Source organism: Ascoidea rubescens, assembly GCF_001661345.1.
Source record: "Ascoidea rubescens DSM 1968 unplaced genomic scaffold ASCRUscaffold_1, whole genome shotgun sequence".
Taxonomy (NCBI): Eukaryota; Fungi; Ascomycota; class Saccharomycetes; order Ascoideales; family Ascoideaceae; genus Ascoidea; species Ascoidea rubescens.
Window position 1 is genome coordinate 2,631,738 of NW_017962913.1, and position 11,718 is coordinate 2,643,455.

The 11,718-nt window shown below is 31.5% G+C and overlaps 4 protein-coding genes across 4 annotated transcripts in view; 2 read left to right on the plus strand and 2 right to left on the minus strand.

Moving 5' to 3' along the window:
- Positions 1–101: 101 nt before the first annotated feature.
- On the plus strand, positions 102–1,244 carry ASCRUDRAFT_79157 (uncharacterized protein; the record flags this gene model as incomplete). The annotated part of the gene is made up of 1 exon (XM_020194347.1): positions 102–1,244. The coding sequence occupies one exon, from the start codon at positions 102–104 to the stop codon at positions 1,242–1,244; it is 1,143 nt and encodes a 380-aa protein (XP_020050587.1).
- Positions 1,245–2,552: 1,308 nt separating this feature from the next.
- On the minus strand, positions 2,553–7,854 carry ASCRUDRAFT_73939 (ras GEF). Its single transcript, XM_020192488.1, is given in 2 exon segments — positions 2,553–5,473; positions 5,486–7,854. The coding sequence occupies 2 exon segments, from the start codon at positions 7,425–7,427 to the stop codon at positions 2,568–2,570; spliced, it is 4,848 nt and encodes a 1,615-aa protein (XP_020050588.1). The 5' UTR covers positions 7,428–7,854; the 3' UTR covers positions 2,553–2,567.
- Positions 7,855–8,530: 676 nt separating this feature from the next.
- Positions 8,531–10,127, plus strand: ASCRUDRAFT_6127 (uncharacterized protein; the record flags this gene model as incomplete). Its single annotated transcript, XM_020191272.1, has 3 exons — positions 8,531–8,600; positions 9,263–9,364; positions 9,727–10,127. The coding sequence occupies 3 exons, from the start codon at positions 8,531–8,533 to the stop codon at positions 10,125–10,127; spliced, it is 573 nt and encodes a 190-aa protein (XP_020050589.1).
- Positions 10,128–11,061: 934 nt separating this feature from the next.
- ASCRUDRAFT_73940 (uncharacterized protein) overlaps positions 11,062–11,718 on the minus strand; it is an 816-nt gene continuing 159 nt past the window's right edge. Inside the window, exon 1 of the mRNA XM_020192489.1 lies at positions 11,062–11,718. This exon is cut by the window's right edge and continues 159 nt beyond it. Coding sequence (XP_020050590.1) covers positions 11,354–11,650 — 297 coding nt within the window. The 5' untranslated portion in view covers positions 11,651–11,718 and the 3' untranslated portion in view covers positions 11,062–11,353.

Below are 11,718 nucleotides of genomic sequence, written 5' to 3' on the forward strand. Positions count from 1 at the left end.
ACATAGCAAATATAAACAATAATAATATGAACATGAATAATGATAATAATCGTAATAATAATAATATAGGTAATAACAATAACAATAACAATAATAATAATATGAATACCAGTAATTATAGCAATGTGAACGATATTTTAAAACTCGTTAACAATTTTAATTCTTCAGATAATTCAAATCAAAATCAAAATGGTTATATTAATGATCAATCGATAAATTTAAATTCTAATAGTATAAATACTTCTAATTTATTGCAAAATGCTCCATTCACTCCAAGACCTAGGTTGATGTTAACTAATCATGCAAACAATTCATCAGGCAATTCTCCTAATAATAGAGATATTAGCTCATCCTATTCTCCGTTTTCTAATTTAAATCATTTAGACAGATATCTGGGGTCAAGGAACTCCAATAACTTATCCCGTAATGTTATTGAAGCAATCAATGATAACCCTTATAAGCCAAGTAATTATAATACTCCTATCAATAGTATTTCAAACATATCCGAAGTTTCAGTTGCTGATAATCATGAAAATATCACCAAAAATAATAGCAATCAGAAAATTAGTTATTTGGGAACCGGTACAAATAATTCAGATAATGAACATATGTCTACGATTGAAAATGAAATTTATAATGAAATCCATGAAATCCATGATTTAAATGAGACTAATAGAAAACTCTCAAAGGATAAACACAATGACAAAGAACCAAGTTCTAATTCAAGCTCTACATCTTTTTTAAATGGAAAAAATATAAGCTCAAAATCTAGCTCCAAAACCAGTAATCTTGCAGCTTATTCCGATGATTCTGGGTCTCTAAATCATACACCAGCACCTGGAGAAAACAATATGGATTCTCACTTAGACTTTATAAACAATTTAGAAGCTCCTCACGACCCAGAAATGGTCAACGCTTTTCACAACAATAATTTATTGATGGATAAAATTCAAAATAACATTGCTGAACAGGATGATTCTATTCAGAATATACAAACTTTATTAGAAAGATATATTCCACAACACACCATTGAACCATTTGATGAACCTCATAACGAAAATGCAATGCCTAGTCATAGTGACGAAAATGATTTTAATGTAGACCAATTCATTATTCCTCCTTCCTCTGATTCCAATGATGTTTTGTTAAATACAGCAAATGCAGCAGAAGATCACTCAAAAAGAGTTTCTGACTTCATTGAGCCTACTGAAACCTTACCGAATAAGAAAAGAAAAAGCAGTTAAGTAGAAATTAAAAAGTAATCTTTTATTGTTTTTTTTGTCTCTGGATGTTTTTTTTGATTTTTTTTTTTGAAATTATTGATGAGCTATAAACTGACGATTTTCAACTCCCCCTATATTTTATAACTTCCAATTTTTATTTTTAATGTTCCAATAACGAGTTTTTCATGGTTTGGGTGTAAAAAGTACTTTCCTGATTCTAATTTTTTGTTCTGCTAGTAAATAAATATATAAATTGAAATATGTTTTCGAAGCAAGTGTAAGATCTCCAGAATTTCATCTTGATGACACTATGCAGTTAAGCCTTATCGCCTGCTGGCTATAGAAGAGAAGGTCGATAGTTGATCAACTGGTCGTCTATTTCAGCCCACCAGTTTCATTTGACTGGGTGAAACAAACATATTGTCAAGTGAGAGAGGCCATTTCAGCTTCCACAGGCCAGTTTCGTTTCATAAACTAAACTCAGGCTCCAAAGCACAAAAAGGAACTAAAGCTCAAGCAATTTCAACTCTGGGTAGACTATGCTCTTTATCGTTTTGGATCTGATGGTTTAACCTCCAAAGCCAAACCTAATCAGAGCGATCAACAGCAATCCACCAGCCAAAGATCGTCTCAGCGCTATATAAAAATGGCTTTTCCTGTCCTTTGAGTGTCTCACAGAGAGTGGATTGCAAGCAAGTACAGTCAATTATCAGGTTTATCATAGCAAAATGGGATTAATGGACAGTGTTGGTGATATCAAACTCGACAGCATCAAACCAGAAGATGTTTCTGTGGACAAGATCAAGAGTACTGCTTCTGAAAGGGCCAAAGACGTTGCTGGTGACAAAGTCAACGAGTTGGCCTTGGATCAGCTCAGCGAATTGCCTGTTTACAAGTACATCAAAGCCATGGTAGCTGTGCTCATTCTCAGCATACTCATCAACTTGGGCTTGGGTGGTTATGTTATCAAAAACAAATACGTTTGAAGTTGGTGCTGGAGCTGCTGGAGCTGCTGGTTTCGGTGGTTAGTTACGATCAGATTTCGAGTCTACATACTGAGTAATATACAAAAGTGTCCAGGAACACTTATAATTATAGTTTATTAACGGATTAGCTATTCAAGCCTTATCGTGTAGTCCACACAATCAAATTAATAGTACACAGCAAAAAAATAACAAATAAACAAAACAACAAAAATAACAAAAATAAACAAATAAACAAATAAACAAAAGAATAAAAAGCAAAAAAAGTATAAAAAAACAACATAAAAAAGCAAAAAAAAAACAGTTTTTAAAAATATAATCAAAAATCTAAGGTATATGTACAAAATAATTAAACAATGTTCTAAAAGTTTTTGGGCTTAATGGAGAAACTCATGTTCCACATTCTATCAGGATCTTTAACATATAATAAATGAGTATTCAAAAGTTCAATTAGTATAAACTCTTGTAGTGCAGGAATCAGAGACATGGTTATTCTTTCATTTGTCGCTAGATCTCTGAAAGAGTAAGAACTTGCAAAGGAAAACACTGAATCCCTTTTGTTCAAACCGAGGTTTGCTGCCGAAGATGGAGAGGCTGAAGCTATGTTGTAAGTTGAAGAATAATCCACTTGAAAATATTCCATATCTGATAAAATTTTCACAATTTTACTGTGTTTATCAAAATTGATCAATTTTAAATATCCAGCAATCTTTCTAAAATTTGAATTGCCTTCATTAATGAATATAACATCTTGCAAAAACAAATTAATATAAGGAACTAAGGGTATGTTACTAACCTGCTCTCTTGAGTTTAAATATTTCTTCAATTTTCTCCTATAAACATAAAAGTTTTTGTCTGGTTGGATGATGGAAATCAAGTAATTAAACATATTAGTGTATTTTCGGTGAAGAGAACTCCACATTTTTTGAATTCTGCTAACAGCAGCAGATTGCAATATAGTCATTATTGCAGCTAATGAATTAAAATTTCTTAAAACTAAACAGCAATACGCAACTTTGATCCAAAACTTCAAATTATTGATTCTATTTTTCATTGTTATATTGAGTTGTAAAATACTATCAACAACATATTCAGATAATAAATTTGTAAACAAAACCGACTTTTCAACATTTTTACTTTTCATCAAATATAGTTTTTTTTGAGTAAAGTTTTCATTTAGCATTTCCTCCGGTTTAATCGATACAAATATCTTAGACTCAATAATTGTTAATTGCTTAGATAATTCCATGCAGTGAAAATTTAATAACGAAGTATTTTTCAAAACAAGGGTGGGAACCTCTATTTTCTTTTTGCATATCATGAACCAAGAGTTAAGAACTTTTTTAATATCAATAGGACGATACAATTTAGTTTTCAGATCATAATTTGGCCATAAATTACCCAAAGCGCTTCGAAATTGTACAATAACTTTTTCAATTGCAACAATATGATTTTTACTTGACATTGATGCAAAATGATTGGTTGAAATCCAAGATGAAATTGTAATGTTAGATTTAATAGATGAGTTGGAAGATGAATCTGTCGTTGGAACCTCTTTTAAATCATTTCCGGTATTGTTGCTTAATATTGATACGCTAGAAATAGATCCGTCTTCATAATCTTTGTTAAACAAACCAATTCTTCGGGTTACTAGCTGTAAATCATCAGAAATACTATCTATTGGATCCATATTCTCAAATGGAGGATTAGCTGCAAGTTTTGCACAAACTTCAATAACCTGATAAACATCTTCTGGTAGATATAATATAGCGCTCTCATTAAGAAAGTTGATGATTGTGGGTAATAAAGGGTAATCCATTTTATAATTCCAATAACTTTCTAACCAAACTTTGAAAACATTTAAAATTAATCTTCTTCGACTTTTCACCCTAGAATCAAATGTAGAAAATTGTCTGTTTGTATCTGAAGTACCCTCACCATTATTTTCGCTTCCAGCTATTATAAGGCTTCTCTCCAGATTATCAACATCAAATCTTTTGATTAATTCTTCAACAAGATCAGCAGGAGTTGAATAAATTCTAAAAGTTAAAAAGAATGTCGAAAAAAAAAATTGATCTGGTTTATTTAACTCATTTACCAATAGGTAGATCAATGCTCTGAATGTCGCTCCAAGCAATTTTCCATTATCATCTAACAATATTTCATTCTCAATAGAAAACGGATTTTTTTTCAACTCACTGTCTTGGTTTGGTGAATCTTTATATTTTAAAAACCCTGATGTTCTAACGGTAAATTTGGAACTATCATTAAAATTGGGAAGCATTTCTTGTAATAGATTTGCTCCTGCCTCACTCAAGGAAAGTTTTCGAGAGTTTCCGGCTCGTACAATAGAATATCGAAGCGATTCACGCTTTGATTTTGATATAGTTCCATTGGTGCTAGAAGATAAGTTTGCTGAGCGACGATGATGGAGATATTCCAGAATATTACATTCTGAAGTACTACTACTAATTCTGCTATTTCTATTGTTATCAAGAATTCCTATTGAACATTTTCTTATAAAATCCTTGGGGGTTAAAACCATTTTCAAAAAATCTGGATATCTTCTTTCGCTACCCAATTTAAAATCCCCTGATAATTCTAATAAATAGCGGCAACTTTTTATTGAGTTTGAAACAGATCTAATCATTCTGGCAACAACACCTATTAATTTTCCTCCTTCAACTGTATAATAATAAGAACAACTTCTAGTGCCATTTAAATCATTCTGAGTGATTGTAATTGGTGATATTGGGGATAGTGGAGCCGAATTTTCTTCTAATATCGTCTTTGTTATCAATTGTTTAACACTTGAAACTAATTCACTTACCAAAGATAATAAATTGTCTAATGAGCTATCTAATGTATAATTGGATAAATTTAATAAGTTCGTAGCAGATTTTCCAATAAATAAGATTTCTCTTAGTAGTAAAATAATTTGGTGAACAATTGTTTCTAATAGCTCACAACCAGTATTGTTATGCTCGATCATATCCAATCTACCTAGTATCAAGCTCAAATATTGAAACAATAAATGGTTGATTTCAGTTAATCTTGCCTTTGCATTAGGAGGAGCATCTAGATAGGATATTTTATCATTTCTGCTTTTTCTTTTTGAAATTCTTTTTGAATTTTTTTGAATATGGTTAGGTGTCGAAATTGCTTTTCTTAGATTTTTGTTAAAATCTCTTTTATCAACTTTGAAGGGTGATAATAATTCTTTTTCGTTTTCGTTTTCGTTTTCTTTTTCTTTTTCTTTTTCTTTTTCTTTTTCTTTTTCTTTGACTTTAATGATTGATTTTCTTACTTTGGAAAAGTCGTTGGGATTTATAAGAGGAGGAGTAGAAGGAGGAGATTGATTGAGTGATGAGGGCATTTCATTCATAATGGCGGTTAAATTTGAAAATGAGATTTCATTTTTCATATTTTGGTTAATTTTTTGAGTTGAGCTTTGATTAGCAGGTAAATTAGTTTGAGTGGTGTCTAAATTTTGAGTGGTGTCGATATGTAAGGTTTTAAGAGAATAGTTTGTTAGAGATTTTTTAGGAGATTTTAAAATTGATTTTGAAGTAAAAGAAGGAGAGTCTGGTATTATTTGAGATAATTTTTTAATTCTATCGTGAGAAGCGTTTTTGGAAATGTCTTTAGATTGGGTAATCGAATCAGTTTTGTTCAAAACCGTCGAATCATTTGGAGGGATTATTTCATTTGAGATATCAAAATCTGTTGAAGTATCATATGAGTAGTTTAGGTGATTTTCATGTTCATGTTCATGTTCATGTTCATGTTCATTCTCCTTATTATTTTCATGCTGGTGTTCACTTTCATTATTTTCATTAGGATTTTCATTATATTGATTAATTTCATTAATATCATTAGAATCATCTTTGTGGATTTTTGATAATTCATCGGACTCTATACCCCAAATCTCTAGAAAAGCTAAAGATTTAATGATAACTTTAAAGAGTAATAGGGTGAGAATATCTATTTTTTTATCATTTGAAGTACCTTTATAGGATTCAGCTTTTGTCATAAGGTTATACCAATCGGCTAGTAGAGCCTTTCTGATTTTTCTTAATAGCGGTCTGTTTTGAATTGAGTAAGCTTGTCTTGATAAGCAATTTGTGTATTGTAGTAGTAATCTAACAGAGTCCTTTATTTCATTAATGTAGGTTATAGAGAAGGTGTACGTGTTTGAAGATAGCTTGTAGTAATCCTTTGGGTTTAGTAGGAATTTAGTGGAGGCAGCAAATAGAGGTTTTAGGTAGAGTTTTGAATCGGCAATTTGGGTATAGGATAAGTTTGTGTTGTTGTCGATATCGTTTATGGAGGATAGTAGAGATTGATCGATAGCTTTTATAAAGTAGTTCATTGGGACCCAACCTTTTTTTAGAGGGTTTAGTAGAGTTACTTCGCCCCAGCCTGATTCATCGATGTTGTAGACAAAAGCAATGTCATTTTTGTTGAAGGACAAGCAAATTTCTGAATCGTTAGAGTTTAGAGTGTTTGAGTCAAAGTTATGAGTAGCAACTACGAATAGAGAGGATAATTGGTCGTATTCTTCGGAGTGGAAGAAATCAGGAGGGGTTGTGGAGGATGAGATATAGAGGGATAAAGAATTTGATTTTTTTCTATTGTTTATAGTATGGTGGTTGTAGTTGTGATTGTGATTGTGATTATTATTGTGATTATTGTTTAATTTGTTGAGTAGATTTTGGTTACTTTGTTTTGTTTTTATGGGATTGTTGATGAAATTCAAGCTATTTTGATTTACATTTTTAGTATAATTGAGATTTATTGAGAAATCATTTGAGAAATCATTTGAGAAATCATTTGAAGAATCATTTGAAGAGTGAACTGATATTGAATCAGTAAAGGAGAATGACTTTTTCAAATTATTTGTATTATTTAGGTGATTGTTTTGGTTATTATTTTCGATATTCATTATAATTTCATTATTATTATTATTATTATTATTATTGGTAGTGGGGGTATGGTTTCTTTGAATATTTGGCGAATCTTTATTATATAATTTCGAGTTTTTCTTTCTATTTGTTAATATTTTCAAGGTGTTTTGACGTCTTATTGTATTTGCACTTATGGCCACGAAAGTTGAGCTGGCATCAAAAGTCTTGAAATCATCATTATAAGAGATGTCGCTGATGGCGCTACTCGTCTTTTTATGATAAACAGTGGAATCTTCTAACCTTTCGGTTTCCATAGTCTTGTTACAAAGAACAGCGGTAAATGTTGCGAATCAGCACCTCAAAAGTTGGAAATGTGTGTTTAAAGCAGTGTGGGGAATGGGAGCAAAGTGTGAAAGAGAGTGGAAGCAGCACAGGAAGCAGGGCCAGAGATAAAAGAGGAAGCAGAACAGAAATTAACGAGGGACTGGAGCTGGCAGAGAAAGAGGAAGAGAAAGAGGAAGCAGACACAGCAAATGCAATAGATACACTGGAGATGGTGAACATACGCCAAATCGCAAACCAGCGATAAGCGCCGACCGCCCAGAAGATGTTGTCGCTCGTTCGCAACGGAAGCAAAGCTTGAGCTGGAACCCAGAACCAGGCACACCAAACCCCAAGGCAAAGAGCAGGCAGCGACCCACAAGACTCTTACATCCACACCCACAGCACTGGGGTCTGTCTCAGCAGCTGCTTGCCAGCCCACAAAAGTGGCCTTCCTGGCGAAAGCACGTGCATCGAGATCCAGTGGTGTGGGTTGGTGTTGATGCATGTAGATGCATTAACACGCAGTGACGTGTTTTTGTTGAGAGGAATTTGCTGGAGGAGACGAGAGAGGCGTTAGTGCTGGACGATGAGAAGGTTGTAAGCAGAGGCCAGAGTGAAGAGTCGATGCTCAGCAAATACGTATGCTACCCTTGAAACGTTTTATCTTCCACTTTGATCTTCCACTTTGTTGTGCTGCTCCTGACAATCAGAAGTGCTTTTGATGCAATGGTCTACCAGAGCCGGTCAGTATTTCCTAGCTGTGTGTGTTGCTGCTCAATGTTCTTTAACTGCTGGTGCTTATTGGCGTAATTGAGCCTCCAGGATATCTTCAAATGCTTTTGCCCATCGATATTGAATAAGAATCGTATACATCAGGACTTTTCACCTTGAAATCGAAACTCATTCTTCTCTAATATCCAAATCCCAATCATAGTTCAACATGACACTGAGTTGTGACAATATCCATTATTTCAAGTAGTAGTGGTTTAGCCCTAGTTTATTCTTTTCTCTTATCTAATCCTTCAGTTGCGGATTCTGATTCTTGCCATCAAAATACCAATTTTAATATTTCAACATTTCAAAACTTTCAAAGATGGATTATTCTCATAATTTATACACTGGTTCTTCATTCCAACTACTCTTATGGGCTTTAGACCCTCTAGGTAAGGCAGCATGATTTTTTTGCTTGATGAAGTCTCATTTTTCTTTCTCCAAATCTCTCTTTGTGCGCTTAACAAAAAAAAATTAAATACAATTGCATAGTTGCATCCAACAATCATCATTGAATACAAAAACATTCCGGAAATAGCTTTGGTTTTCCATTGATGGACAAATATCCAGATCCAACTCATGATTATTTTCTACTTTTTTAATCACTGAACAATTAATTAATTCCATAAAATATTGCTAATCAAGATCAAAATAAAATCAAAAAAAACAACCAAATATAAAAGAACAATCAATTAAATATTTCAAAGTAAATATTTTAAATTCTTTGCACTATTGAATTCAATGACTAAACCAAAACTTCCAAAGAATATTCGCTTCAAAAGACAATGCTTCCAGACAGAATTGGTAAGATTACCATGCCCTCCATCATTTTCGTTTTTTTTTATTATTGTGAGATACTTTCTCATTAATAAAAAGGATATTTTGACTACAGGGTGCTTATACAGCAGCTGGTTGACATATTTATGTCTTTGCTGTAACTGTACTCTTCTACCACTTTTAATTCTAGTTTTATTATTTTTTTGGGTTTCAATCATAGTTCAATGTATCTCTTATATTTATTTTATGTTTTGTAAACCCAAAATAAATATCCAAGTCATTTTTGGAACTCATTTACCATCAGATGAAAATGAAAGCAATATAGGTGGAACAAACAATAACAAAGATAATAATAATAATAATAATAATAACAGTACTGGTAATTCAAACACTGACGCCTAAACAAACGGTAATGGGCACGAAGTTAAAAAAACTTTTTTTGGGCTAACAAAAAGATGGTCTAATATTCCTAATAATTATTCAGAAATTTCAAGTCTCAAAACGAAACTAGACCAAATATCTCTTTTATCTTTGGAATTCCCACTTTGGGAGTTTTATTAAAAAATTCACTCCAAACATATTCTGCTACTTATAACCAAGTTCCAGAGATAATTCTTCGTCAATCAAATGAGTGCTTCATTGGTTTTTTTGATGGTAAAATTATAATCGAAAGCATATTTTTCCGCGGCAAAAATATAGGTCTGCCACCCCAACTTGAGAGTTATTTTACTCCTGGAACAGAACTTTTACTCGATAACATTACAGATGAAGAATTAATAGAAATTTTAACATTAACAGACATAGATAAATCAATACCAAAAATCACTTCAAACCAATTCGATATATTGAGAAAAAAAATGTTTAGCAAAACTCCATTATTTAAATCTTTTAACCCCTTCCTCAGAATTACACACCAATCGACAACCGAATTGGCTATCATAGAAAGAAAAACTTCTATCTTAACTCGATCAATATTAAACCTCCAGAAAAACAATTTATTTGCAGATTTAAATTTTATAATAGATATTTATTATTGTATTCTCGGTTTAATTATCATTGATTATAAACATTATACAGACTTTGATTGCAATGAAGTAAACATAATGCTTGGTGGCTATCATTTTTGCCAAAATCTTTATTGATTATATAGATTTTGCTGATATATTATTGCTCTAACCCATAATTGAATTCCCTTTATTAACTTAATATTTTGGCTTCCAAAAAACGAGTTAAAAAATGCCCTATCCAAAAGATTTTTCTTTGATAAGTCGATTACATATAATAGCCAAGGTTATGCCAACATAATTGATCTCCTTTTAAAATAAACAAAAAATTGGTTTTGTTGGGAGTGAGTTATAGTTTTGATTACTTTTTTTATTTATATAATTTATTTAATCTATAGTTTAATTATAGAGCTTTAATTAGTTCTTTTATTTAACTATCAATTCTTGATGGGTACCAAACAAAATATCTGGATGATATCTTGTAAGTAACCTCTTACCATAATCTATCCTAAACCAAGTTACTATTAGCTAATAATGGTGGATAACCTTGAACAATGTATGGTTTAGTTATTCTTGATAATTCACTTGCAACTTTTGTTATTCCATAAACCATCATAAATATTTTGTGATATTCTTTATAGTTGGAAAAACTTTCTTCTTTATCAATTTCCACTATTGAATCAAATACTGAATCATCTTTCACATTCTTTTTGTAACATCATCAGTGTATACTTTTTTCTTGTTACATCATTCTCATACCTATTCAATTGTTCACAAATGATTCTATTCAAATATCGCTGCCAATCTAAAGTCAACAAGTTCTTTACTCCTCAATCTTCGCTCAACAGTATTAACAGTATTAACAGTATTAACAGTATTAACAATATTAACAATATTAAGTATTTCTTTGTTAAAACAAAACAGATAACAATGGAGTAAATGGTGATCCTTTATCTAAAGAAATGCATTTCAAATTAATCAGCTTCTTAAGAAAATTACTCTTTTAAAGATTTTACTTCAATGGCCTTTCGGTTATGAATTAAAATGCCATTAAAATAAAGCTCGGTAGAAGTTCATCTATTAAATATTATAAAAATCTGCATGATTCGAATAATGAAGAAACTGTGAGTAATTTTATTGATATGACATTCCTAGATAAAAAGCAGAATAAAACTGGTTTGGTTTCATCAATTGAAGAATATCCATTAATAATGTGTTTAAAGAAATTGGACCAAATAAAAGAGTCACAGTTTTCTTGAAGGTTGAATAGAATAAATAATAATTATAAAAAAATAATAATGAATGCTTTGAAAATGCAAAAGAAACACTGCTATGGTGGATAAAAACATCAGCACTTATATGGACTACAACAAGTACTCTGTGTGTATAACCCAACCCCTAAAATCCCACCTATGTGATATCTTTGGTCTTTCAACGAAAGTCAATTTGAAGTTTGGAAATTTATCAACTAACTTATCAAATTCTTCCATAGGAGCATGTACACATCTTCCTATTGTAATTACTTTGAGGTTAAGCAATTTTCGAAAATCTTTGCTGTTATTATATAATATTCTATCAGGAATTGCCAAGTGACTCAAATTAATCCATTGTGATAACCTATTTACTCGATTTAGTGGATTACCTCTTATATCCAATTCCATTTTGATTTTTGGATTGACAGGTAATGAGACCTTTTTATTCAGAAATGTTTTCAATATTTTACTGATCT